Source organism: Panthera pardus, unplaced genomic scaffold, assembly GCF_024362965.1.
Source record: "Panthera pardus isolate Hobbes unplaced genomic scaffold, ASM2436296v1 HiC_scaffold_24, whole genome shotgun sequence".
NCBI lineage: Eukaryota > Metazoa > Chordata > Mammalia > Carnivora > Felidae > Panthera > Panthera pardus.
This window is the reverse complement of record NW_026526810.1, coordinates 22,622,245-22,648,038: the sequence shown is the minus strand read 5'-3', so window position 1 is coordinate 22,648,038 and position 25,794 is coordinate 22,622,245. Positions and strand designations below refer to the sequence as shown.

Below are 25,794 nucleotides of genomic sequence, written 5' to 3'. Positions count from 1 at the left end.
TTTAAAAACATTGTCTTTCCTTCTTTGGGTTTCTGTTATTTCCATTTCTGCCACTGAGTAGTGATATGTGACCTTATAGCTTTCACTTTAAAAAAAGACTTTTATTGAGGATGACTTTGTGTGTTTCAGGGATGTGAAGCTCTAGTTGTGAAGAAGCTACAAGAAATCATGATGCATGTTATCTGGGCAGCACTGGCATTTGCAGCTATTCAGGTAAGCACAGGGGTTGTTATCAGAATGTGCTCATTCTCTGATGTCAACCATGAATGGTTTTAATCATTAAGTGCATTTAATCCTTGTGTATATAGATAACTTGGAAGTCATTGAGGTACTGGCCGTCAGTTTCCAACGTCTTCCATTTCCTGTGTCTAGTCCTAGACCCATAATGGTTCCAAGAAACCAGAGATCTGGATGCAGGGACTAGGTTTGAGGAGACTTTGCTTTACTTTCTTGACTTGACTAGTGAGTGGCCTGTTCAAAAATACATACTGTCGCCCGGGGCACCTGGGTGGCTCAGTCGGTTAAGTGTCCGACTTCAGCTCAGGTCATGATCTCACGGTCCGTGGGTTCGAGCCCCGCGTCGGGCTCTGGGTTGATGGCTCAGAGCCTGGAGCCTGCTTCGGATTCTGTGTCTCCCTCTCCGTCTGCCCCTCCCCGTTCATGCTCTGTCTCTCTCTGTCTCAAAAATAAAAACGTTAAAAAAAAATTAAAAATACATACTGTTGCCCTAATGTATTCTTGGGAGGTATTTTAATAGAACTTCACAGAATTTTTAAAAATTGTACTGCTTTATTTCACTATGGAAATGGAAAGCTTCATTTCAATCTTTTTGTACTGTTTCTTCTTCTGGTTCTTATTTTTCTGTCCTTAGGGTTTTATATGTCCATATATGTACATCAGGAACTCCTACTACAACACTAGACTCTTATGCTGATAGGAGCAATTGAGTTGCTTTACAGAAAAGACGAAGTAAAAATGAGGTTCTAACCTCTTCTGTATTTCTGGGCTTAGTTTTATCAGACTAATAGCCATCAAGGAGTCTGTGACATCACTTGGCACATCCAAAAGTATACCATATCATTGTTGGTAGCTGAGAGAACTTGTCTTCCCAACTTCTACCAGTGAAAACAATCTTTTTCCCACCTAATAATGGCGTATGCATAGGAGCTGGTAATTGTTTAATTACCTCTCACTTTATCTACTCCTTCCTCCCTCCCTCACCAAAAAATCCCTTCCACCCACATCCTTAGCCCTCACCTGAAAACAAATAAAGATAGCTATTTTTCTGCTCTGTACAACTACCTACGTTGATAGTTTCATATACAATGTATCTTAGGGATTCTGTTAGAGGAACATCTTAGAGGAATCTTACAACTGAGAATAACCAACTGTTTAAAATGATTGAGAATCCGGGGCACCTGGGTGGCTGAGTCAGTCTGACTTTGGTTCAGAGCATGATCTCACAGTTCGTGGGTTCGAGCCCCACATGTGCTGACAGCTCAGAGCCTGGAGCCTGCTTCAGATTCTGTCTCCATCTCTCTCTGCCTCTCCCCTGCTCATGCACTGTTTATCTCTCAAATATAAATAAATATTTTTTAAAAATTAAAATGATTGAGAATCCTTTGTGTCAGATCTAGTTCTCAGAGTGTTCTTTGGTTGTTTTTGAAATATGCTTCATGGGGCGCCTGGGTGGCGCAGTCGGTTAAGCGTCCGACTTCAGCCAGGTCACGATCTCGCGGACCGTGAGTTCGAACCCCGCGTCGGGCTCTGGGCTGATGGCTCGGAGCCTGGAGCCTGTTTCCGATTCTGTGTCTCCCTCTCTCTCTGCCCCTCCCCCGTTCATGCTCTGTCTCTCTCTGTCCCAAAAATAAATAAAAAACGTTGAAAAAAAATTAAAAAAAAAAAGAAATATGCTTCAGGCCTAGAATCTATTTTAAGAAAGTGTAGTTATCTTTTAATTGTTAGATAAAACCAACGTAATTGCTAGTTTAAAGGTAAGTTGCTTAGATTGCCTGCTGTCTGTGTATTTGAAGAAAAGCTAGTGTATTTAATGAGAAATGCGTTAAAGGTGATTGTTTACTTTGCTGGTACTCAAACAGCTTTGAAATGATTCATTTAAAAGCCTAGCTCTTTATTTGCTATGGTCTCTGCCCTTCTAAGCATTTACTTTGTGGCTCAGCATAGCAGTAATATGTTGATCAGCAGGGATGATATTTTGATTGTCCAAACATATTCATTTAGCTAAAAATAATGAAACATGAAGGAAGTCTCTTCCCAAGTGAAATCCTGGTCTGTGCATTCTTAATTATCTTATTTGTGTTAATAAATCAGCACATACTAGCATGCAGCAAAAAAAAGCTTTGAAACTGTAAGGTGCTTGTGGTCATGAAATATACAGCATGTATAAGGAAGACTGATGCACATCATTACTTTAGCTTCATCCCTCATTTTGTTAAGCTTATTAACCAGGCAGATATTTTTTCATTAAATATTTTTCATTGGGGGCTAATAAATATTTTAGCTAGTCTTTTAATTTTTAAGTATGCCTTCTTCTATTCATTTTATACTTAAATTACCCTTATTTAAGTAATGGCTGATAAAGATTTGATGTGTTCAGTTCAGCAAAACTAAGTCAAGGATTCAGAGCTTTCACAGATTCAAATGCTAATGGTTTAAAAATTTTTAAACTTTGGTTTTAAGGGAAAAAACATACATTAGAAATAACGAAAGAATTTTCCCTAATATGTTTTCTTTTTTTAAAGAGTACCTATAAACCTATAAAGAGTACCTAAACATTTGATACTCAAAATCTGATGTAGATTGGTGCCCTGGGTTTGGAAAACCAGAGCAAAGGTAAAAACAATCCAAAGTGTACTTTTATGCTCATCCTGATAGAGTTAGAGCTAAAAGCACACTTGGAGAGTCTCCAGTCCCTGTTTCCTTCGTAATTGCATTATGTTTTTAATTTCTTTTTTAACATTTATTTGTTTTTGAGAGACAGAATATGAGCTGGTGGCAGGGGAGTGGGGGGGGTGGCAGAGACAGAGGGAGACACAGAATCCGAAGCAGGCTCCAGGCCCGAGCTGTCAGCACAGAGCCTGATGTGGGTCTTGAACTCACAAGCTGCGAGATCATGACCTGAGCCGAAGTCAGACACTTAACCAACTGAGCCACCCAGGCACCTCTCCTTTGTTTTAAAGGCCATGAAAATGAGGGGGAGCAAGGATAGTATGACTAATGACCATCACTGAAGCTTGAACCCTGGCCCATTGTACTCTGCCTCGAATTAGAAAGTGAAGAATTAAGGTTTTCAAAAGATTAAATTCCTCAATTCTGTTATGCAACCTAACAGTTAATTGACACTTCAGCTTAATAAAATACACAATGTAATAACATTGAAATATCATTAGCACTTTCCTTCAGGTTCTAAAGTGAGAAAGCTAAGAGCTATCATAGGAAATATAGTTCTAAATAATGTTAGGAGTACCTGGCTGGCTCAGTCAGAAAGCATGCAATTCTTGATCTTGGGGTTGTGATTTCGAGCCCCATGTTGGGTGAGGGATTACTTTCTTTTTCTTATTTTTTTTGAGAGGAAGGGGCAGAGGGAGAGAAAGATTCTGAAGCAGGCTCCATGCCCACTGGGGTAAACCCCATGACTCTGAGATTACTTAAGTAAATAAAACTTTGAAAAATAATGTTAAAGATCGAAAGATGCTTTTTGGTAGTATTGTATCAAAACTGTTGGAAGCATTGTTTCCTTTGAATTTGAGAGTACTTTGTGGTACCGTTAAGTACCATGTTCTGTTGAATGAAGTACTGCATTCTGTTGAAGTTCTAAGGCGTAAAAGTGAATTTAAGAAGAAATGTTTTCATGAACCTGATTTACCAATAAAAGCCTGTAGTTCACGTGTTGGCCATCAGTAGGCCCCGTGGACCAGTCTAGCCCACTACCTCTTTTTGTGTTAGCCACACTCATTTATGCATTATCTGTGACTGCTTTTGTATTATAGTGGCAGGGTTGCATGGTTGTGACAGAGACCCAGTTTTGTCTCTTGGTTTACAAAGCCTAAAATACTCATTATATTGCCCTTTCAGAAAACATGTGCTAGGGGTGCCTGAGTGGTTCAGTCGGTTAAGCGTCTGACTTCGGCTCATGTCATGATCTCACAGTTCGTGAGTTGGAGTCCCGCATTGGGCTCTGGGCTGACAGCTCAGAGCCTGGAGCCCGCTTCAGGTTCTGTGTCTCCTGTCTGCCCCTCCACTGCTTGCACTCTGTCTCTCGCATTGTCTCAAAAGTAAATAAACATTAAAAAAAATTTTTTTTAATAAAAAAAAAAAAAACAGAAAACACGTGCTAACTCTTGCTCTAGTCTAGTTAAATGATCTAGGTTTGAATAGGACCAAAATGATAAAAACAAAAAAACAAAAAACAGGGGCACCAGGGTGGCTCAGTCAGTTAAACGTCTGACTTTGGCTCAGGTCATGATCTCATGCTTTGTGGGTTTGACCCCTGCATTGGGCTCTGTACTGACAGCTCAGAGCCTGGAGTCTGCTTCAGATTCTGTCTGTCTCTCTCTCTCTCTCTCTCTCTGCCCCTCCCCGCCCCTCCCCTGCTCATACTCTGTCTCTCTCTCAATAAATAAACATTAAAAAAATAATTAAAAAAAAAAAAAACCCTGAAAAATACTAGTTAATTGTTAAACAGGATTTTTTAATGTCGGAGAAAGATTTTTAGGATTTTGCTGCACTTCTTATTTTGTTAGCCTTTTTTTTTTTTTTTTAAGTTTTTATTTTTAAGTAATCTCCCCTGGACCCAATGTGGGGTGCCAACCCACAATCCTGAGATCAAGAGTCACACACTCAACCAATGAGCCAGTCAGGTGTCCCTTTATTTTGTTGTCTTTTTAATCAGCAAGCTATTTCACTTCGTTGAGTGTCACCAGCCTCTTAAATTAACAATTAATCAATTAGGAATTTTATATTTAAAAGATCTGGTCATAATAATAGACAAAAATCTATGTTTTGATTTGACGATATCAAGTATTTGCTAGGGTAAGGCTTTCTGCAAAGTAAATATGGGAAAAATGGGAATTGTCTGTCTTTGGAGTCTTACAAAGTTGGCATGTCCTCAAGATGGATCACCAAGAGCAAACTTTCACAGAGAACTGTTTCCCAAAGCCATGTTGGTTTTTTCTGGTCTATATTGCCAAGTGTGAAGGAGGTTGAGACTGCTATTTCCTCCTGCTGCTTCTTGACTGTCAGTTACTCATTAATGTGAGTTAAAAACATAAGTGAATAACACTTCACATTGGGCCCCCACATAGGTAAAATCTAGTGGGCTGATTCTGATACACTCTTAAATATTTCAAGTAACTCTTCTTTAAGGCTTGGGAAGCTAATTCTTGAGTGGCTAGGTTTTGTTTTGGTTTAGAGGAAATGAAATCTTGTTAACTTTCTGAAAGTTTTGAAAGTTTTACCCATTTGATAGAATTTTTTTCAGATTATTTAAATTTAGTAAAATGTAGGTCTCCCTCTCAGTTTTACCTTAGTTCTTGAGACCCATTCTCCCATCCCTCATCAAGTATTAACCACTGATACCAGTTTTCTGTATATCTTCCCAGAAGTAGTTGTGGTTAGACAGCACATAAATATTTTTTATGCAAATAGAAGCTTATGGTATACAGTTTTCTACCTTGCTGTTTTATAAAATTGTTATAATTGTATGTTCACATGTATTTTTTTTAAGGAAACTAGCCCCATTGTGGGGCTCAAACTCATGACCCCGAGATCAGGAGTCGCATGCTCCACCAACTGAGCCAACCAGGCACCCCTATACATGCGCATTTTTAAGAAGTAATACAGACAAATCTTTGTATGCCTTGCCCAGTCCCCCCCGCCCCTGGGGTAATATTTTGCAAAACTGTAGTATATCACAACGAAGGTATGGGCACTGATACAATTCACCAATTTTATTCAGATTTTTCATTTCTACCTGTGTATGTTCAGTTCTGTACAGTTTTATGACCTGGTGGGTTTACTGAACAGTTCTAACACCATAGGGATTCTTCCTGGTACCTGTTTATAACTAACTGCACCCACCTCCATCCTGTGCCTCCTCCCCCCATACCTTGGGCAACCATTAATCTGTTCTCCATTTCTAAAATTTTGTCTTTTCAAAATATATGAATGGAACCATATGGTATGTAACCTTTGGTTCCTTTTTTTTTTTTTTTTTTTTTAAAGTTTATTTATTTTAGAGGGGGGTGGGAGAAACACAAGTGGGAGAGAGAGGGAGACATAGAATATAAAGCAGGCTCCAGGCTCTGAGCTGTCAGTACAGAGCCCAATGCAGGGCTTGAACCCATGGAACCAGGAGATCATGACCAGAGCTGAAGTCAGATGCTTAACCTACTGAGCCACTCAGGCACCCCTATAAGTGACTTTTTGATACAGAATTCCACATTTTTCTCAGAAAAGGGTGTTTCCAGTGTGCAGTTCCAAAACCTTATATAACAAACAATACCTATTTTCCCATAATGTCCCCTACATAGTATATTCTAGAACATTTTAATCCTTGGCAGTCAGTTTTTTTAATTACCACTTGCCTCTGTATTTAGCAGTTATTTTTTGCAGTTGCTTGGTATTATATTTAGACTAAGTGCAGATTAGTTCTCATGGCTTGAATGTTGCAGGGCAAATTTTTATTGCAAGAAATAACTCTAAAGCTAAAATATTTCCAAGTCTATTGTTGGAAAATTTTAATCAGTGAAATTTCAGTATAGCAGAGCTTTGGAAGTGGGCCTGTAGCACTTAGTGATGAGGTTTGGAATATAAGAAGTTAATGTGTAGAGTTTAATGTTCATAAACAGACTCATTCCCAAGCATGAGTAGGGTTTTATCAAGTTTATTTAATTGTTTTAAAATCAGGTCAAGTTGACTTAATTGAAATAAAACTCAGGAACAGAAATGATACTTATTTCAGATCCCATTTGAGAGGGCTGACTCCTTCACTAGAAGTTAACCAACTGAAAGGAATGTGAGGGAAGTGGGTTGGGAAGAGAGATTTTTTTTCCAGAAAATCAGTAATTTCTGAGCTTAGCGTTTTTATTGCTTAATTTAACATTGCCTGGGAACATAATTCTGTTTGATTTTATAACTATTTTGAGGATGTACAGTAAGTAGAAATGTATTTCTTTAGGAATTAGATACTAAACATGTCTAGACTGGCTATAGATATTTACTCAATTTTCAACAATATCCACTTTTAAAATGTCTTCAAGGTGTTTTGTGCTATTACTGCACTCAGCAAATATTGATGTAATGAAACTGATGGATTTAAGCAGCAAATCTATATCTTGAATGGGTAGAATGTGAGCTAATTGAGGCTGGAAATTGGAATGTGTGACTTTATACCATGGGGATTCAGATTGAGGACATCGTTATTCTCTGTATATGTATCTCATTAGCAATCTTCCACTTCAAACATTCAGAGCCTGTTTATAGATCTGGTACATTTTGTTGAAATTGATTGACCCCATATGTACAGAAAGCCCTGCCTTTTAAAATCAAATAACTGAAACCATTATGAAAAGTTAGAACAGCAAATTAAGTTACTCTCATTTAGCTCTTTGGTTACTATTTATATTTTGTAAGAAGCCAGGTCAAAAATTCTAGAATCATTTTCTCTTTAATCCAGTTTAATCCTCTTGCTTATTCAAAATAACATGGCATGACTTTATTACAATTCCAGCTTGCTGCCACAGAGGGATTAGGGCTTATTAAAATAAAATCATGAAGCAAGAGTGACCTTTAAAAAGTAATATGTATGTAATACCACAGAGCCAAATCTGGATTTCAAAAATAGTAAATAATTATGAAAGAAACAAAAACCTTCAGACCAATTGATTGGTTTCCACCATAAGGCTTTTGGGCTGTTCATGCGTGTAGTGAATTTTGTGGTTGTTAATAAAACTTATGTCCCCAAATCCAGATGTCTGAAAAGACCACCAGTCAATTTCCTAAATTCACAAAGTCTTGGTCATTCTACTCCCTAGACCTTTGCTATCAGATACAGAATGTTTCCATCATTGCAGAAAGTTATTTTTTTTTAGAGCACTGCTATTGATCAAGAGTGGGAATGGCAGGAGAGCCTTCCATTTCTCCTCTTCGTGTATTGTTCTTAGGTGTTCTTAGGCAGGGAAACTAAAAGTTGGTATTTAAACAGCTCCTAAAAAGATAATATAGTCATTAGAAATTGCCTCTATTACTGTTGTTATTGCTTTTTTGATGATTTGAGATCACTGAACTTTGAAACAGCTCCATTGCCAACAAAGAAATTACACACTTGCTATGAGAGGGTCTTCAGCCTTCTTTTTTCTCTGTTGTTTTCTTCCCACAGCTGCTGGGCATGCTGTGTGCATGCATCGTATTGTGCAGAAGGAGTAGAGATCCTGCTTATGAGCTCCTCATCACCGGTGGAACCTATGCATAGTAGAAAAATGCAAGCCTGAGCTTTTTAGTCTTGTTGTTCTGATTTGGAAGGTGAATTGAGCCAGGTCTACTGCGTTGGCCTCTGAGTTCATTTAGTTAAAGCACACAGGTGTTGGACAAAGCAGCTTGGCTCTTCATGTACCCACCTACTTCCCTACCCACCTATGACTTTCTTTTCCCTTATTCTGACTCTCCATGTCCCTAAGTTTTTAAGTATGGCAGTATATGTTCTAATTCAGAACCATTTGCAGGTTGCATAGTGTGGGAGAATTAAAGGAGGGCTTGGACCTACTTCTATTACCTCCATGCAGTAATGGGGCTGCTACCGGAGTGTCCCGGGGCCCTTTCAGTCTTCACAATGGAGAACTCTTGGCCAAAGGTTTTTGGGGGGAGGGGGAGGAAACCAGCTGTGGTTAAAGTTAACACCAGATGGTGCCCCTCATCAGTGTCCTTTTAAAAAACATATACTGTAGTCCAATAAGATAGCAACTGTATAAAATTGCTAAAATAGATTTTAGAATCATACAGTGTGTCTCTTGGTTCATCTTCAAAATCAGACTGATCTTTGAAACTAGCAGTTTTTAATCAAAGCTGGCTTTATAGGCGGAGTATAATATATGCACTACTGTTTTAAAGCAATTAGTGTGAGTGTGTGTGCGTTTTTGTATGACTGAGCCCATTCATCATAAGTCTAAACTCATTAGGATTAATGTACCCATGTAGACTAGCAAAATAGTATGTAGATGTGATCTCAGTTGTAAATAGAAGGATCTAATTCAATAAACTCTGTATCACCCCTCAACATGTACTTTTTAATTATTTGGGGATACTTCAGTTCCCAAGCAGCAGTGTAACGTTTTAAATGTTGGTGCATGTCTACATGATTTGCGTGTGTTTTAATTAGATCAGTTGCCAAATTCTAAAGGCCTTGGGATCCAAAAAGCCAGAGATGCTTTTCACTCTAGTATATCCTACAAATACGAACACCTAACCGTGTGCATGACACTGGGCATACGGTGATGATGCTCTCCTTGTCTTGGAGGAATGTGGAGTCCTATTATAGGACTATATACAGAAGCAGTTAATTTCCATACAATGCAATGATTATAGTAACAAAAAAATGGGAGCCCAAAGGAGGTACCCAGAGAGGTCAGAGGCAACTTCCTGGAGGAGAGGCCTGAGCCCAGAGTTTGGATAGGCTTTGTGAGAGAAAGTACACAGGAATGCAAGATGGGTTGGAGTGTGCAGGGAGCTTCAAGTAGCTTGTTGTACCTGGAGCTTAAAATAACAGGGCTGGGAAAAGTTGAAGTGGCAAAGCCCAAGTCCTCTAGGGTCTCCCACGACATCCTGTAGAGGTTCAATGTTACTTGAAAATGAGGCAGCTGTGTGTGTGCCTGTTGTGGATGTCCGTGACTGCAGTAGGGAGGATGATTGAAGGGGCGTGAGGTAGGTGTAATGGCTCAGGACAGAGCAAGAGCGTGGGTAGGTGGAGGTGGGGAGAGGGATGGTGGAATTCCATCACTGATTGCATATGGGATAGAGAAAAGGGAGAGGAAGGAAGGAGTCTAGGTTGAGGCCCATGTTTCTGGCTCAGTCAACTGAGGAAACAGAATTAGTAACAGAGCTAGGAAGCAAGTAAGGACCGTATCTATGGGCATGAGTTCACATTCGGTTTTGGATCTATCAATTTGGGGAAAATCATGCAGGTCTGTCCTGCCTGAAAATGGAGGCGTTGAGAAGAGTAAAAACAAACTCCTGTTCACAGAGTGGAAGTTAACTAAAACATTCATGGTTTTTGAGAACTACAAGAGGTTTGCTGTGTTCCTCTGACTCATCCCATCTCTTGTCCCTACAGGTTGCACAGTAGGCAGGAATGTTTTGCTTGTCCTCATGACCTTTCACTACTGCCTTCTCCCCCTAGCCGTCTCTTTTCTTCTCCCTTCCGGTTTTCGATATGTACCATTCTTTGGCTGTCCCGTCACAGGTTGGAGCTGGGGTGAGCAATATCTGGACCAACGTTGGCTGTCCTCAGCAATTTCTGCACAGCAGAACTGAACCTCTAGAGTAGGCAGTTGCTTTGGGGAAAATGTACCAATTGTTAGCCTGTTCCTTTAACTTGCCCAGGAGGCTAATTCCACACAGTCTCCTTTACTCGTTCCTCTCTGCTTGCCTGGTGAAAGCGCAGCTTCTTCCCTTTAATGGTGGACTGGGAGTTTGTAGTACCTGAGACTCTGTTCCCCAATGCTTATTCTTCAGAGGGCAAAAGAGCCATTTTTTATGTCTGGATTTAATGGATGAGCTCTCAGGCTGTGTCGCTGTCCCACCGTTGTCTGCACATTGGAATCACCTAAAAGAACTTTGGGAATTACAGACCCCTGGATCCCAGAACCTGGGTAGCGTCCAGAGCATGAAGGCTTAGGGCCACTGCTGTATCCTATTGCCTTTTTTAAAGTTACTTTTATTTGGAAATAATTTCAAACTTAGAGAAAAATTACAAGAATAGAAGGCCCAAATATCCTTCATGTAGATTCATCTGTTAATATTTTGCCCTGTTTGATCTGTCATTTGTGTTTTTGCATGTGCTGTCTCTGTAAGTACCTCATGGCCCTTAGCTCTAATACTTTGGTGGGTATTTCCTAAGAATAAGGATATTCTAATTCAGCACATTAAACACTGATACAGTACTTTAACCTACCATTCGTGTTTCATTTGACCTCATAATGTCCTTTACACCATATCTCCTCCAGTTCTGGATCCAGTCAAGGACCAGGTATCATTTGTCCTGTCTCTTTGATCTCCTTTAATCTGGAGCATTGCCATAACTTTGTCACTTATGACACTGACATTTTGGAAGAATACAGTCCCTTCCTTTAAGTGCTGCTGCTCCTTTGGGGTTTGTCAGATGTTTCTTCTTGATTAGACTAGGTTTTGCATTCCAGGTGGCTGGAGCACCACCCATGTCATGTGTCCTCTCAGGGTGTAACAATCAGGAGCACACAATGCCATCTGCCCCACAGTGGTGATGTGGTGATGTTAATTTTGATCACCTGGCACCTGGTGTATCCTTCAGGGTGCAGTGAGGGGAATATGAAAACAGGAAACAATATAAACAGTTGCTAACAGTGGTAAAGATTGGTTAGCTACTAAAAGCGGTTTTTAAAAAAAGCTCTAAAGCAGCTTAGTAGGAAACCGCTCCCACACCCAGGGTCAAGGGAAGAGAGGACAAGGAAGGAACTGAGAAAGTCAGAGGAGGGCCCTGCAGGTCTGAGGGTTGGACCTGACAGGAGTGCAGTGCCTGCCCTGTGCTGCAGGATAAACTCCCTAGTGGTGCCCACCACTGAGCCAGGAGAGCCAAGAGCCACCATGGAGAATGCCGCTGAGATCCAGGCCAGACTGAAACACAAAGTCTCCTCCAGCTGGCAAAAGAGAAATGTCCTCACTTCTATATGGCGAGGAAGGGCGAGTTTGGCACACATTAGTTAAGGTGGTTTTTGTTCTCTCAATGGTATAGTTACTGTTTTCTCCCAACTCAGGCCATCTCTGGAGACCATACAGTAAGACTGTTTAAAAATCCTGCTTCTCACCAAACTTCCCCTAGGTTTAGCAAATATTGCTGATTCTGGCCTGATTTGATCTTCTCTATGATGATTGTTGTTTTAGATTTCATCTTTACTATGATGGTTGTGAAACACTTTTTCCATTCTGGCACTCCTTCCATGTTTACCAGTCTGTCCTCCCTGCCTTCTCCCCCAGTTTGTTTATGTATGTATGTATGTATGTATGTATGTCCACACACACACACACACACACACACACACACACACACACACATTTAAATTCATTATGGACTGATCAAGTCCCATTTTTTTCCCCAGTGATCTATAATTCATTATTGTCCTTTTTTGCTTTTGGTTTTCAAATAGTTTCAGATTTGGCCAGTGGGAGCCCCTTCAAGTTGCTTTTTGTGTCCTGACATTTTTTGTTGAACGTTTTTGTAATTTCTGACTTAACAAGATGTCCCAGGCTTGTCTTGTACCCCTGGTGCCCTGAAATCAGTTTCTCTGAGGATCCCTGGTCCCTGACACTAGCTGTGTGCATTACTACAGGGGTGTCTTTGCCGCTCATCCTATCAGAGCTTGTCTTAATCCCTTTTAAAAATTGTTCATAATTCTTTTTTAACAAAAGTAATAGTGCTTTAAAAAATGTAAACCATACAACTATTTTAAAAAAGTACCCACAGGCAAAGTTTAGGGATGGTGTGTATCCTTCCAGACTATTTACATATACAAAAAACTAGATTTGGTGATGGGGTTTAGTTTTGCTTTCTGCTAATATATGAATTCTGTTCTACAAGGTCTTTTTTTCTTCTTCACAGCATAGTGTGTACTCTGTACCAGAATGTAGAATTCTGTCATTTTTGTTTGTCAGCTGCATGGGTATATTAATATCATGCTTAACCAGTGTGCAGTAGATGGACATTCGGATTGACTCCAGCCTTGCTGCAGTGCAGACTTCTGTACACATGCTATTAAGCATTTAACTTTTTTTTAATTTTTAAAAAATTTTTATTGAGTTAAATGCACATAGCATAAAATTAACAATTTTAAAGTGCATGGTTCAGCATTTAGTGCATTCAGCGTTGCACAACCACCTCTCTAGTTCCAGCGCGTTTTCACCACCCCATGTTGTGCATTTTTACGTGGATGCAAGAATGGAGTAATGGATTTACTCTGGACAAAAAGGCACATTAAAAGCTTTTCATGGTTATGTCCAGCTGCCCTCCAGAAAAGCTATTCTAATTTATATTCCCACTAGAGTATGAAAGTGTGCATTTTCCTATACCCTTATTGACATTTTGTGTATTAGCATTTATTTTTCTTCCACTCCAATAAATAAGAATATGTATTCTTTTACTATTAAGATGTTTTAGCCATTTGTATCTGTTGGATTTCCAGTTTCTGTCATCTGCCTAATTTGATAGGGTTTTGGTAGTGGATTTTTTCCCCTTACATATCTTAACAGGGTTAAGTTTACTTAGGAAACTTTTCTATGAAATTCAGTGTCTACTGCTGTGAGTGGGATAATCTTCCTGATACATTTTCTAACTGGTTATTGTTGGTGTGAGGGAGCACCTCCACCTTAGATACATTGATCTTGTATCCAACACAGGTTGGGGGGCAGTTCTTGAAAATAATTTGCACATTCTGGGTGGCTCTTTGTTACAGTGTGTCTGAGGTCTCCTGAGGGTGTTAGTGACCTTGCAAAAATAAGCTAAGTGTTCCTACTAAATACCTTTCTGGACAGTGCTGTGTACATTCCTATTCCTGGGGAAATGGACTTACACACAAGTCCTTCTGAGTGTATTCACTGAAAGAAAAATAGACATGGAAATAATAGGATAGAAAAGAAATGTGTTTATCTTTGCATCCCCAGCACCTGGCACTTAGTGGGCACTGAATGTCTAAAATAAGTTACTCTGGTGCCATAAGAATAGGATTTCCATTTTATTTTATTTTTTTAAAGCTGAAAAACCCATTAGCCAGAAGGGTCCTCATCGCTGGCTGCATATTAGAATCACCAGGAGAATGTTTAAAATACTTATGCTCAAATTCGGCTGACTGAGAATTGGTTTCAGTCTATCTAAGGTGGGACCAAAGCATCAGCATTTTTGAAAGTCTTATTAGGTAAACTCCACTGAGAAGCCAGGGTTGAGAACCACTGCTAGTCCAGCATATAAACTCTACAAGTGGAGTTCAAGATGAAATAGGCACTCCCTTCCTCCTCCTTTTGGCCCCTAAGTGGGGCTTTGCTGGACACAGTTGGAAAGCCACATCCCTGGGGTCCTGAGAATCCTGTGAGGATGTTAAGGGTGGTGTGCCCACTTGCTGGTGGCAGCTTTGTTCTGGGCCTGTGCTACTGCCTCACACGCCAGGATGGGAAATAGGCAGACATCTTGGTTCACCAGACTGAGGCAGATGTGGCTGGGCCTGGGAATAGCTATGGGAAGGTGTTTGGCATTAGGTGTTGGAGTTCAGTGATGGCATGCATCTAGTTTGGCCAAAAAGCAGACCGCTTCTTCTTTACTCCTTGTCTCCTTTGGGAAGGACTTACTGACATAACCACAGCCCTCCAAAGGGCATGCTGAGTGAGGATGATTATGCCAAGATTCAGAGGACTTTTTGTTCAAAATGGTCATCTCTTGCTTTTAATTAGTACTTATATCTAATTTGAACTTATATGAGGATAGCCGGTACACAAGAGGCTGATTATACCCATCTTACTGATGATGAAGATGAGGTCCAGAGAAATTGTGACTTGCCTAAAACCACACAAGGAAGCACGAGCCTGGCTTTGGACCCTGATGTTCTGACTTCAGAGGCTGTCATCCATCAGGAAGCAGGCTGCCAGCTCCCTCTTTATGTGGTGCCATCTCTTCTGCTGGGAAGGCTGTCCGTCCACACAGTTGTTTCATGGCAGCTGAGGTTCTGACCTGCCTGGTGCATGGAGAATGGAGAAAGCTGCAGAGGCCATGACTCTGACTTAGATTCATTTGTGGGTTTTTTCCCTGGTATAAATTGTGACCTATGAGTTGCTTTCAGCTCCATTCTCTGGCTGCCTGAACGACTAGAGCACAGGCTCTGTTATCTAACACTCATTACCCATCGCCCTCTGGGGCCATAGACACTGCAGCACCTGTCAGAAATGATGATAAATATCTAGGCCAAAGGTTTTTTTAAAAATCTCTGTAGTCGAATGGAATGCTCAGTCAAGATGACAAGGTATTTTCAAGGAACAAATAAAGCACGGATAACTTTCTCTTTTTCTTCCCTCTTGGCTGCCCATACATGACTGACGCCGGTGGTCAGTCTCCTTGGCTGTCCTGCCTCTTCCGGGCCCTTGCTCAGGCTTTGTCCCTGCCGCTGACCCCCCATCCATGTCCTTCTCAGCCTCAGGAGGACCCGTCTGCCCTCAAGGCCTGGCTCAGTTCAGAAGTCGCTCCTTTCCTCCTTCCTTTCCAGTCCTCCCACTTCTGTCTCTTAGCCTGTAAGTTACCAAGTCCTGTTGATCTGCTTTCCCTGGCCTTCCTGAATTGCTCTTCAGCCCCTTTGCCACTTCCCAGACGAGCCACCATCACTTCCATGTTGGACAGTCTGTACCTAGCATCTGGGGCCTACTCTCGCTTGCTTTCTACCTTATATCAGAGGAGTTACAGCATCTGTGCACCCCTTCTGGAGTGAGTGAGCTCTTTGCACCCCTGAACACCCCTCCACTCCCAATTATTAAATACAGGGCCAGTCACAGAAGTCATCAGGAGGCCTTGATCAAATTCCTTACGAGGCGCCTGGCAGGTCCCACACCTGGCAGTCGCAGGCAGGCATTTCCATAGGGCTTTATTCACTGACCTCTCTCCTTCAGGGGAGTAGAAGACCAAGATTACACACAAGATTATGTTTTCCTTTCCAAACATCCCTATTTATGAACGTCAGATGTGTCAGGGTGTTTGGTCAGTTCCCTTGTAGAATGTGCTTTATAAGGGACAGTGACATTTCCAGGAAGATTTAAGCCTTAGTCTGATTTTTTTCAAAAGCCCAAAGCCTTTCTCTCATCCCATCTGCCACATTGAAGCAGAGGTGGGTGGTATCCAGCAGAGGGCTAGCTGGAGCCCTGCTTCCGGGAGGCCTGCCCTGCACGGGGGCTGCCTCATGCCTTTCCACCTTGCCTGGCCCCAGCATGAGTAACGGGTAGAAAACAACCGTTTCATTGCTTGATGGACTTTTGTGGTGCCCACACCCAAGACAGGTGAGAGGCTGCACCCCAGAGGTACTACCCCTCCCAAGAGAACAGAGCCCATCCCCTCCACCACCAGGTGCCAAGTGTACTTAGTCACCCCTACTCTCTTGCTCACGTGATAAAGATGAGGCACAGAGCTGGAAATCTGCGTAGCCATGGAGGGCAGCCCCCTTTTCTCAGTGCCCTCCTTACCCTCTGCCTAGGGCAGAGCTTGGTCAGATGCCTCATTTTTGCCACCATAGCACCTGACATTTGCCCGGGCATATGGGCCTTCATGGATGCTGCCTGTCACCAGGGATGTTGATGCCGACTGGGGTACCCAGTGGTGGCAGGCAGGGCATTGTGCAGGAGGTCAGATTAGATTCTCCCAGAGTATCTTCTAGTTCTAAATCCTGGGGGATTCCAGTGCTGACCCTCACTCCCTTCTCCATCACACACATGAGCCCTCTCCGGCCCATTGTGGGCTACCAGAGGCAGGCAGAAGCAGAAAGGAGCCCTCTTTTTTCTCTGGGAACAGCCTTTCTGTTTCCTTGGCTTCTCTTGGGTCACCTATTCCCAGAAGTCTCATGACTGCTCTGAACCTCAGGACATTTCCTGTACTGTCATTAACTTTCTGGGCTGTTTGGTCCTCTTGACTGGGTCGTGAGCTCCTTGAGTAAAGCAAGACTGAGGTTTACTCCTCTTGCTCGTATGGGGCGGGCCATACAAGTTTATGAATAAGTGAAGTAACGGTCCTAGAGAAAGCTGCCTTCAGGGGATAGTGACTCTCCTCGGCAGTATCTCTCAAGGTGTGCCCAGTGCAGAAGAACGCTGTGTCCCCTGCCACCCCCTTTGGTCGCGCCTGTTGTGCTGGCAGTGTTGGGGTCCCCACAGTTGAGTGGGGGAGTGCCAGGAATGAGGAGCCACTGGTTCCCACGGGCTCTCTCCCCAGCACCCACTCCCAACATCTTTGGCAATGATGGCACCTACTGTGGCCAGAGCAGGGCTTTGGCAGGCCTTGGCCAGCAGTGGAAGTTGTGTTTCTGGGGGCCTGAGAGCCCGGCAACCTCAGGGCCCAGGGCCAGCCTGCGTGGGCTCTGGAGCCCCTACCTGGGTGGGACATGCCATGTTTGATGGAGCGGCACAGGCAGTCGTGCCTTCCCTGAGCCTCAGCTGGGTCTGGAAGATAGGGTCGCTTGCACCCACAAGGCTCCAAGCCTGTTGACTCTGCACTCTGGTCCCTTTACCTTCAGTGGACCCATCACCTATTTCCTCCCCAGACTGAGCTTGGCTCATCCCCAGAATGTTCCAGGCATTCCCACCTCCATCCTGTGCTCACACGTTTACCCCACCCTGATGCTCTTTTCTCTGTGCCCTGTCTGCTACTGCCCTTCTGAGACTCCTTTCCAGTCCCTCTGCCCCCAGAAAGTATGGTCCCCCATCCCAGGTCTCTTGAGCACATGCTCATCGCCATCCCCCATCCCGACCCCTACAGCCTTCTCCCATTGGCCTGTGTGTGAATGTGTCTCCCTGGCAGCGTGGGAGTTCCCAGACTGGGGCCAGGGCTCTTCTCCCTCCCCAGCAGACTTTGCGACAGGACTGGCCCGGGCCTTAGTGATAACACTGGAAGTAAGTGAGCTCTGCTCCCCTGGACTTCTCAATTCACTCCTTTCCCTCATCTTGGACGATGTACTTGGACACAGGGGCAGGAGAAAGAGTGAAAGGGACCCCCACAGACTGAGAAAAAATGCACTCCTTTATTCCCTGTGGGAGAGACTGCTCAGGGAGCCTCCAGCATCCGTCCTGGGGTGTAGGCTTGGTCTTAGGGCCCCAGCAAGGCTGGGGCAGCAGTGAGGACTCTGCTGGCCCCAGGGCAGGGCAGGTCCAGGTGGGGGCTGCTGCCCCTTCCTCAGAGCTTCTCCAGGTAGGAACCAGGGACGAAGCCACGCTGCCCATTCCGTTCCACTGTCCACCAACCGTCCTCCCCTTCCAGGATGACTTCCAGGATGTCTCCCGCAGAGATATTCAACTCGTCGGAATTCTGGGCAAGAGAATGAAAGTGCATTGGGCTGGAGCGGCCCTTTCAGGGGGGCTCTGGTGGGCACCCCCACCCCAGGCAGTAAATGGGAACTTGTCTCCCCGGTGGGCCAGGTCTTCAGAGCCGTACCTGGCCTCCTGGAGCCACAAGACGAGGCTGCTCTGGCTGGGGCAGCCTCCAGAGACATGTAGCGTGTGGAGTGTCTTGTGGGACTCGGCCTCCTGCCCTCCTTGGTTTGTTATTTTTAGGCCTTCCTCACCCTGGGGCTTCTTCCCCCACTTTCCCCCCTGCTGCCCACTTTCCCAGCTCTGCTTACACAGTCAGGTGTGTTCGTCACGCTCCGAGCCTTCTCAGGCGCACCGCACACAGCCTCCCCACTGCTGCTGAGCCAGCCCCTGTCATGCAAGCACACTCCCATTCTCCTGGCCTGTCCCCCCTCTGACCGAAAACCAGGCTTTGGGAGTCTGCACAACCCAGGGCACAGCCTGCCTGCCCCGAGGGGATTCTTGGCTTCCCTCTGTGTGGACTGAGGGGGGCTCTACAACACCCACCAAAGCAGGGAGCAGATTGGACTCTCAAGGATCTCAGAGCACCCGTCCTATGGCCTCTCGACCCATCCTTTCCCCATGGACCTCAGAAGACCAACCCGAGGTCTCGTTCTTGGCACCTGTGGCCCCAGTCTGAGGGCACAGAGTCTGACCCTTGGTCCATCTCCTGCAGGTTGCCCCAGGTGCTGTCAGCGTGCCTGCACATGCACACCCAGGCACACAGTGTCCGTGAATGCCTGGACACTGCGTGTGTGTGAGAACAGTTTCGGGCACAGGCCCTCGTACCCGTTCCACATTTGCTAGGCAGATACACAGCCACTGCCAAGTGCTGGGTGCTATTCTAGGGGCACATGCCCCAGCTCACTCCACACTCTGGCCTGCCTGTGCCTGCCTGAGGAGAGGGGGTGAGGGCCTCACCTGGGCCGTGTAGTCGTAGAGCACCCTGTAGCCCTGTGCTGGCACGCTTGGGGGGCCCGGCGCCTCCTGCACCGTGATGGCAGAGTAGACAACCTCACTCCGTTCAGGGGTTGGGGTCAGGGTCTCTGTGGAGGCGGAGAGCAAGGTGAGGCTTGGAGCCTACCCCTTTCAAAGGCAGTGATCCCGGAGGCCCCCCTGGCACGGAGCTTCTCCTGACTTGGCTCAGCCTCCCCCCAAAAGCAGAGAACCCGTCTGTGCCACAAAGGAGTCCTCTCCTTTCCCCTGGGCTCAGTTGCTTGGGGGCCCCCACATCACTCCCAGTAACCTGCAGAGGCTGCCAATGATGTGGTCTTGGGACTTCCGTGTAGCAGCCCGGAGAACCTGGGGGCAAGAAGCAAAGCAGGTAGGGAGGGAGAGGGATTCAGCAAAGCCCCAGGGCTGGGGCCATCTGGCCTCTAGGCACAGAGTGACATGAGAGCCCATCAGGCCTGAGGGTGGTCCTTCCCCTGCCTCACCCTTCTAAGCCTCCTCAGCCTGCTTTTTGCAGGCCCTCCTCACTGCATTCCCAAGGCCCTGAGCCCCCAGACCTCTGCTCCATCCTCCTTCTAACCCCCACAGGTGAAGGGGCTGCCCTCTAGAGTTCAGCCCGCTTGGGCCTTGCTGGGACCTTCACCTGCCTGGGCCCAGTCAGACCTCCTCCCTGCGCTCCACCATGACCTGGCCAGCCCAGCCATTCCCTGACCATGGGAAGTAGGGACTCCAATGTACATAGCACTAGGAAACAGTGCCAGGCTAATTCACCCCTTCCCTTGTGCCTGGCTCATGCCTGGACTGAGCAGCAGCCATGAAGGTTTGCTGCATAAAAAGACCAGAGCCAGCAAGAGGCAGACCCTGGGGGCATTGGGGAGACAGACGTGGGTACCCACAAAGCAGGCAGTGCTGAGGGCTGTGTAAGTAGAGGCTGATGCTATTCCTAGCCTCTGGAAAGGCTTCCAGGTGGGGTTGAGTCCTGAAAGACAGCTTTATTTAAGTTTATTCATTTATTTTGAGAGAGAGAAAGAAAGAGCAAATGGGGGAGGGGAGGGGAGAGAATCCCAGGCATGACCTGAGCTGACGTCGGATGCTTAACTGACTGAGCCACCTAGGTGCCCCCTGAAAGAAAGCTTTAACGGACAGAAATGGTGCAAGGCATAGCCTGTGAGTGATTGTGAGGTGCAGGGGGGCTGCCCAGGATACATGCCCAGGATAGAAACACATGGACATGGGTGTGTGGACCTGGTCTGATGATGATACGGGCTGTGCAGGTTCAGCACCAATGACAGAGTCCTGCCCCTACCCAGAGTCAGGGTAAAAGTCGGCAGGGTTGTGGCTGGGAGGAGCAGAGCTCATGGAGGCTGCTGCCCATTTCCCCAGCTTTGTCTATACCTGTGACACTTTACTCACTTCCCGGCCACTGGCCCACCCCTCCTCAGCTGTACGTGGCTTCTAGCTCTCCCCTGCTTTGGCTCCTGCCCATCCCCTCCAGTAGCCAGGCCTCCTCCACCTGGTGGGACCGCTCTCTCATCAAGGCACCCGTGTCAGTCCTTTCTTGACGCTGTCCCAGGTGAGCTTTTCCATCAGATGTTTAAATGACCATCTGTGCTGAGACCCAGGTCCTTCCTAGGGTTGCAGGGAGGCCTGAGTCCCCCAAGACTACACTAAGACTGTGAGGGTGTGACTGCCCTCCCTTGGGGCCTTTGCTTTCTCACGGTTCCTGGAGGGGCATGCTGTGCCCCCGCTCTGAGCACAGGTGGTCACTCCCTGTCTCCAGAGGTGTCCCACAGGGGAGGCTTCAGGAGTTCCCGAAGCCTCAGAGATAAGCTGTCCTCAGGGAGCTGAGAGGTCCATCAACCCCATCCTCATCCTTACCTACCTCCTGAAGGCAGGGCCTTCTCTGCACGAGGCTGGATGGAGAGAGGGCATCACAGGGGCCTCGGGGTGGGAGTGGGGCACAGGCACCACATGAAACCCATAGATGCAGACTCCTCCCACACACACACACAGGGCACGTGGCCCCCTCAGGAACTTGGGTGCTCTCAATGAGCTGTCACCATTGTCACCCAAGGCCTGAACCGAGAGGGTCTTTGGATTCTGAGTCTGACCCCAATGACTTCTGGGCTCTGGACCTGGAGAAGGGACTTGTGCAGGTGACACAGTAATGCATGGCACTAGGATCCTCTGCGGCCAGGCCAGGGAAGGGGCCCTGAAAGGCCTGGGGAATTCTCCCAGAGAACTGTCTATAAGGTCTGCTCTTGTGTCCTGATCCTGCACGAGCAGGAGTGTTACTGCCGCAGCATGACAGTCCAGGGTACCAATCCAGGCTAGCAGCAGGGTCCAAGGGACAAGGAAGCCAGCCTGGGGCCTCCCTGGAGCTCTGAGCGCAGTCACCGGCAAGTAAATGGGGTGTGATTATTTGCTTAATGTCTGGGTCCCTTTGGACTGAAGGTGTCATGAGTCCAAAATGAGGCTGTCCTGTCCCCAAAGAATGCCCAACACCTAAACCCAGCACTAGGCCAGCTGTAGGTGCTCAGTAAATACACGTGGAAGAAACACTTGGAGGAGGAGGGGCCGGACCCACTTCCTGGCACTTCCTCAGCCCCATCTGGCACCTCACCTCTTTATCACGCCGCACGATGGTTGTACGCCAGGGCTGCCGGATGAGGGCGCGACCTCCCGATCGTAATAGTTCTGGTAGGGCACCGGAGCTGTGGGCAGCAAGCCTGTGAGGCCCAGGGTGACCGAGGGCAGGGCAGGCGGGACCTGCACCACCTGATACCCGACTTGTCCCCATCCAGAGACCCAGATGGGGGCCCCACTTACCCACTCTGGCCCTAGCCTGCCTCGGTGCTTAGAGAGGGGGCCTCTCTCACTTTGACGAGACACACCCCACTGTGGGCACCACTGAGATCAAATATTCTGGGTTCATGATTTAGTGGAACCAAACCGGCTGTAAGAAGGCTCCCGCCTCCATTTCCCCTTCTGAGAGTTGTGTTCTTAAGCACTGTGCCATCTCTGCCTCAGAGGAGGCAGCAGGCCAGGGCCCTGACCAGGGGGCTGCCCCATCCCTGACCCCTCCTTGGGGTCTGGCCCAGGCTCCTTCACCCAGAAGGGAGCTGTGAGCCTTGTTCTGGCAGTTGAGGCTCAGAGAACTGGGGCCAGGCCTCTTAGGGACAGATGGGCCTGGCCCCAGAGGCTGTCTACCTGCAGGCCGGGCCTCACCCGGGGGCTCAGTGCCTGTGCTCTTGGCCTGGATGAAGCCATCGATGTCGGCTTCCACGCTGCAGCCTTCTAGCGTCACCCGCACCTCCTCGTAGAGCTGGCAGTGGGCAAGAGCAGAGGCTGAGGGATCAGGCCTCACCTTGGGGACTACCCTCTTCAAAGCCCTGCTCCTCAGTGGGTGTGAACTCTGGCCAGGGGCCTCCACCCCACCAGCCTCCTCACGGGCCCTGTGCGCACAGCTCAGTGCCTGTATTTGGGGGCCTTGGCGTGGAACTGAGAGGTCAGAACCCTGGCTGACAGCTTCTTCTACTTCCTGAACACCTATTGTGCACAAGGTCCTATGCAAGGGAGTTATCTCACTCCTGTCCTCTGAAGAAGACACCACTTTCCCCATTTTATAAATGAAGAAACTCAGAAAGGGGAAGTGATTTGCCCAAGGTTGCAGAGCAAGAATTCAGTGTAGCCAGGCTTTGCATTAATGGGAGGATCCAAAGCCCCCATTCCTTCCTCTGCCACAAGGAGACCACCAGTCCGTGGTCCAGGCAGAAGGGTTCAGGCAAGTAACAGCAGTGGGCATCAGGGAGTCTGGGCTGCCTCAAGAGAGCTCATGGCTCTCAGGCTCCACTAACAGAGGTCAGAGCCCCTCGTGTGGAAGTGGGGGCCCCTCTCTGCTGGGGGAACCCACCCCAACACTCCTGGCATGTAGAGTTCAGTAAGGGGAACCAGGACACCCCAGGGAGTTGGGGGGCAGAGGAGGGACTGGACCTTGGCTCTTACAAGCACCAGGCCTGGAGTAGAGCAGCCCAGTGTCCTCCAGCCTCTCTGCAAACCTCTGAGGGGCAGTGTCAGAAGGCAGAAGCTCCCTTCTGACCCCAACAGGGAGCAGGTGCTCTGTGGCCTTGAGAGCAGAGCCAAGGACCTGGGAGCAGGGGTGAGCAAAGAGGCAGATGCCAGGGTAACCACAACAACAGTCTTCCAGGCAAGGAGACCAGGGCCTTGTACTGAGTCCCCTGTCCTTTGGGCCCCCAGGGGCAGAGGCTAAGCCCTGAGCTGTTTGTTGATGGACTCGGACCTGGGCATGCTGTTGCCTGGAGTCTGCCCTATCTGCACACCTCCACCCCCAGCTCACTCTCTGCCCCGCCCTGTCCTTAGTCCCCCACCTCATCGTCCTTGACACACTGCAAGGAGAGCTGGTTACAGTGCACCCACAGGGCATTGCGAAGGATGGTCAATCGATCAAACTCTTGCAGCTGGAAAGCCTGCGAGGTGGAGATGGGATGGAGGTGAGAAGTGAGGAGGGGCTCGCAGGGTCAGGCCAGACTGGGCCCCACTCAGCTACCATGGCACTGAGTAGCCACACGCCCCCCCTGCTGAAAGCCAAGTCCAAAGGAAATGCCCTTCTTGGAGGATCCCCACCCCCACCTTTGTGCCAGCCCCTGAGGCTTCTGGTTCCTGCCCTCACCCTTCCTCCAGTCTCCATCACATGCTAGAAAAAAAGCCCTTGGGCATTGTTGTGAGAGGAGCACTGGACCCGGAGTCCTAAGGCCTATCTCCCAGGTCTTGTCCACCAGCAGGACCCAGGGAAGCTATGGCCTTTTTCTGAGCCTGAGGGCCAGCTTCAGCAAAAAGGGGTGAAGGATGCCTGCCTCCCCATCAGGGCATAAAGCCAGATGGGGAGCTCCCTGGGACAGGGGCCCAGCACAGGGCCTGGGGAGAGAGCAGATGGGTGAATGAATAAAAGAATGAGGTCTTCCTCCCACTACTGCCTCACTTTCCCCCATGAAGCAGCTGGAGGGATGGACAACCTTCTCATTTTGCAGCAGGAGAAGCAGGCCTCATGCCCACAGTCACTCACCTCACAAGTGGTCCGGTGCTCCTGCTCCCACTCACCCCGCACCTTCTCCAACTGCTCGATGTTCTGCCTGTACACTCGCTCTGGAAGCACAGGTGGTCCTCAGGGAGGTCAAGGCCTAGATACCCACCCCCAACCTCCACCCCTTTGCTCCCGCAGTGCCCCTGCACAAAGTGCCCTCCTGCCCCAAGTCCTCGGAGTCCCTCCTCCTGCCTCAGAGAGACCTGCCCTGGCTTCTGGTGCCTCATCCAAAAGCCTGTCAGGACCACTTACTCTGGTACTGCTCTTTTTGGAGGTGACTCTTAGCTCCCTGCTGTGCTCTGAGCTGCCCAGGGCTGCAGTAGAGCCCACACCTCAAGATCAGAGTCCAAACCTTTTGCCACCCCCAGGTCCTACCCTCTCACAATTTCTAGATGGGAAACTGAGGCTTGGAAAGGGCAGCATTGAAGGGGGGGTGGGGTAGAGCAGGGGAGCTGTTGAGTTGGAACCCAGCAGGCTGGGTTCCATGACCTCCGTTCCCAGAAATCTGAGGGACACCCATCTGCCAGCCAAGTCAGCAGCTGGGTTCTGGGAGAAGCAGAGAAAAAGGGAGAACATTTTCAGGGGGCAATAGGGGTGAGCTCTCTGCCCTAGGAGGTGTACCAACAGAGATGAAGCGTGTTGGGAAGGTTCTGGCATCAGATGAAGGATAGAGGAGACAGAAACCCAGAGAAGGCTGTGTGTGTGTGTGTGTGTGTGTGTGTGTGTGTGTATAAGAGAGAGATGATGAACAGGTCTGTCTCCCATGATGGTGGTTGTGAAAGTCCTGGACTCTGGAGCCAGATAGACTGGGTTGAAATGCATTCACCACCACTTCTTGGCTGTGTGGCCTTGGGTAAGTACTTAACCTCTCTGTGTCTCAGTTTACTCATTTGCTAAAAAAAAGGATTCAACAGTGTGGCCAAGCCACTCAGCCAGCTGTGCTGAGGGCTAACCTCACCCACCAGCACACCTGCAGCAGCTGCAGCCAAGCCTCTCAGCTGGCCATGCTGGTGGCCAGTCCTGCCCATCAGTAAGCCTGCAGCAGTCACAGCCAAGTCACAATAGGAGGATATATGCAGCCCACACAGGGGATACCTCTAGAGTCCTGGTTCTAGTGACCAGGAAGGATTGTCCTATTGGGACCCACAAGACATACATAGCTGACCTACCTAACACATAGAAACAAGCACAGTCAGACAAAATGGAGAGATAGAGGAATATGTTTCAAATGAAAGAACAAGACAAAACCTCAGAAAAAGAACTAAATGAAATAAAGATAAGCAGTCTACATGTTAAAGAGTTCAAAGTAATAGTCATAAAAATGCTCACCACACTTGAGAGAAGAGTGGATAAACTCAGAACTTAAAGAGATAGAAGATATTAAAAAAAGAACCAAACAG

At 47.1% G+C, this 25,794-nt stretch overlaps 2 protein-coding genes across 4 annotated transcripts in view; one reads left to right on the top strand and one right to left on the bottom strand.

Annotated features, from left to right (window-relative positions):
* The window catches only part of TSPAN3 (tetraspanin 3), a 29,364-nt gene extending 20,072 nt beyond the window's left edge, over positions 1-9,292 (top strand). The window contains exons 6-7 of the mRNA XM_019441365.2: positions 130-213; positions 8,399-9,292. Of these exons, the coding sequence (XP_019296910.1) occupies positions 130-213; positions 8,399-8,491 (177 nt within the window). The 3' untranslated portion in view covers positions 8,492-9,292. The remainder of the gene's footprint in view (positions 1-129; positions 214-8,398) is intronic.
* An 8,706-nt stretch (positions 9,293-17,998) lies between these two features.
* The window catches only part of PSTPIP1 (proline-serine-threonine phosphatase interacting protein 1), a 46,750-nt gene continuing 38,954 nt past the window's right edge, over positions 17,999-25,794 (bottom strand). For all 3 annotated transcript variants that reach the window (XM_019441364.2, XM_019441362.2, XM_019441363.2), the window contains 7 exons: positions 24,377-24,456; positions 23,682-23,780; positions 22,522-22,618; positions 21,917-22,007; positions 19,589-19,644; positions 19,264-19,388; positions 17,999-18,301 (listed from right to left, as the gene is read on the bottom strand). In XM_019441364.2, coding sequence (XP_019296909.1) covers positions 18,170-18,301; positions 19,264-19,388; positions 19,589-19,644; positions 21,917-22,007; positions 22,522-22,618; positions 23,682-23,780; positions 24,377-24,456 — 680 coding nt within the window. In that variant the 3' untranslated portion in view covers positions 17,999-18,169. The remainder of the gene's footprint in view (positions 18,302-19,263; positions 19,389-19,588; positions 19,645-21,916; positions 22,008-22,521; positions 22,619-23,681; positions 23,781-24,376; positions 24,457-25,794) is intronic.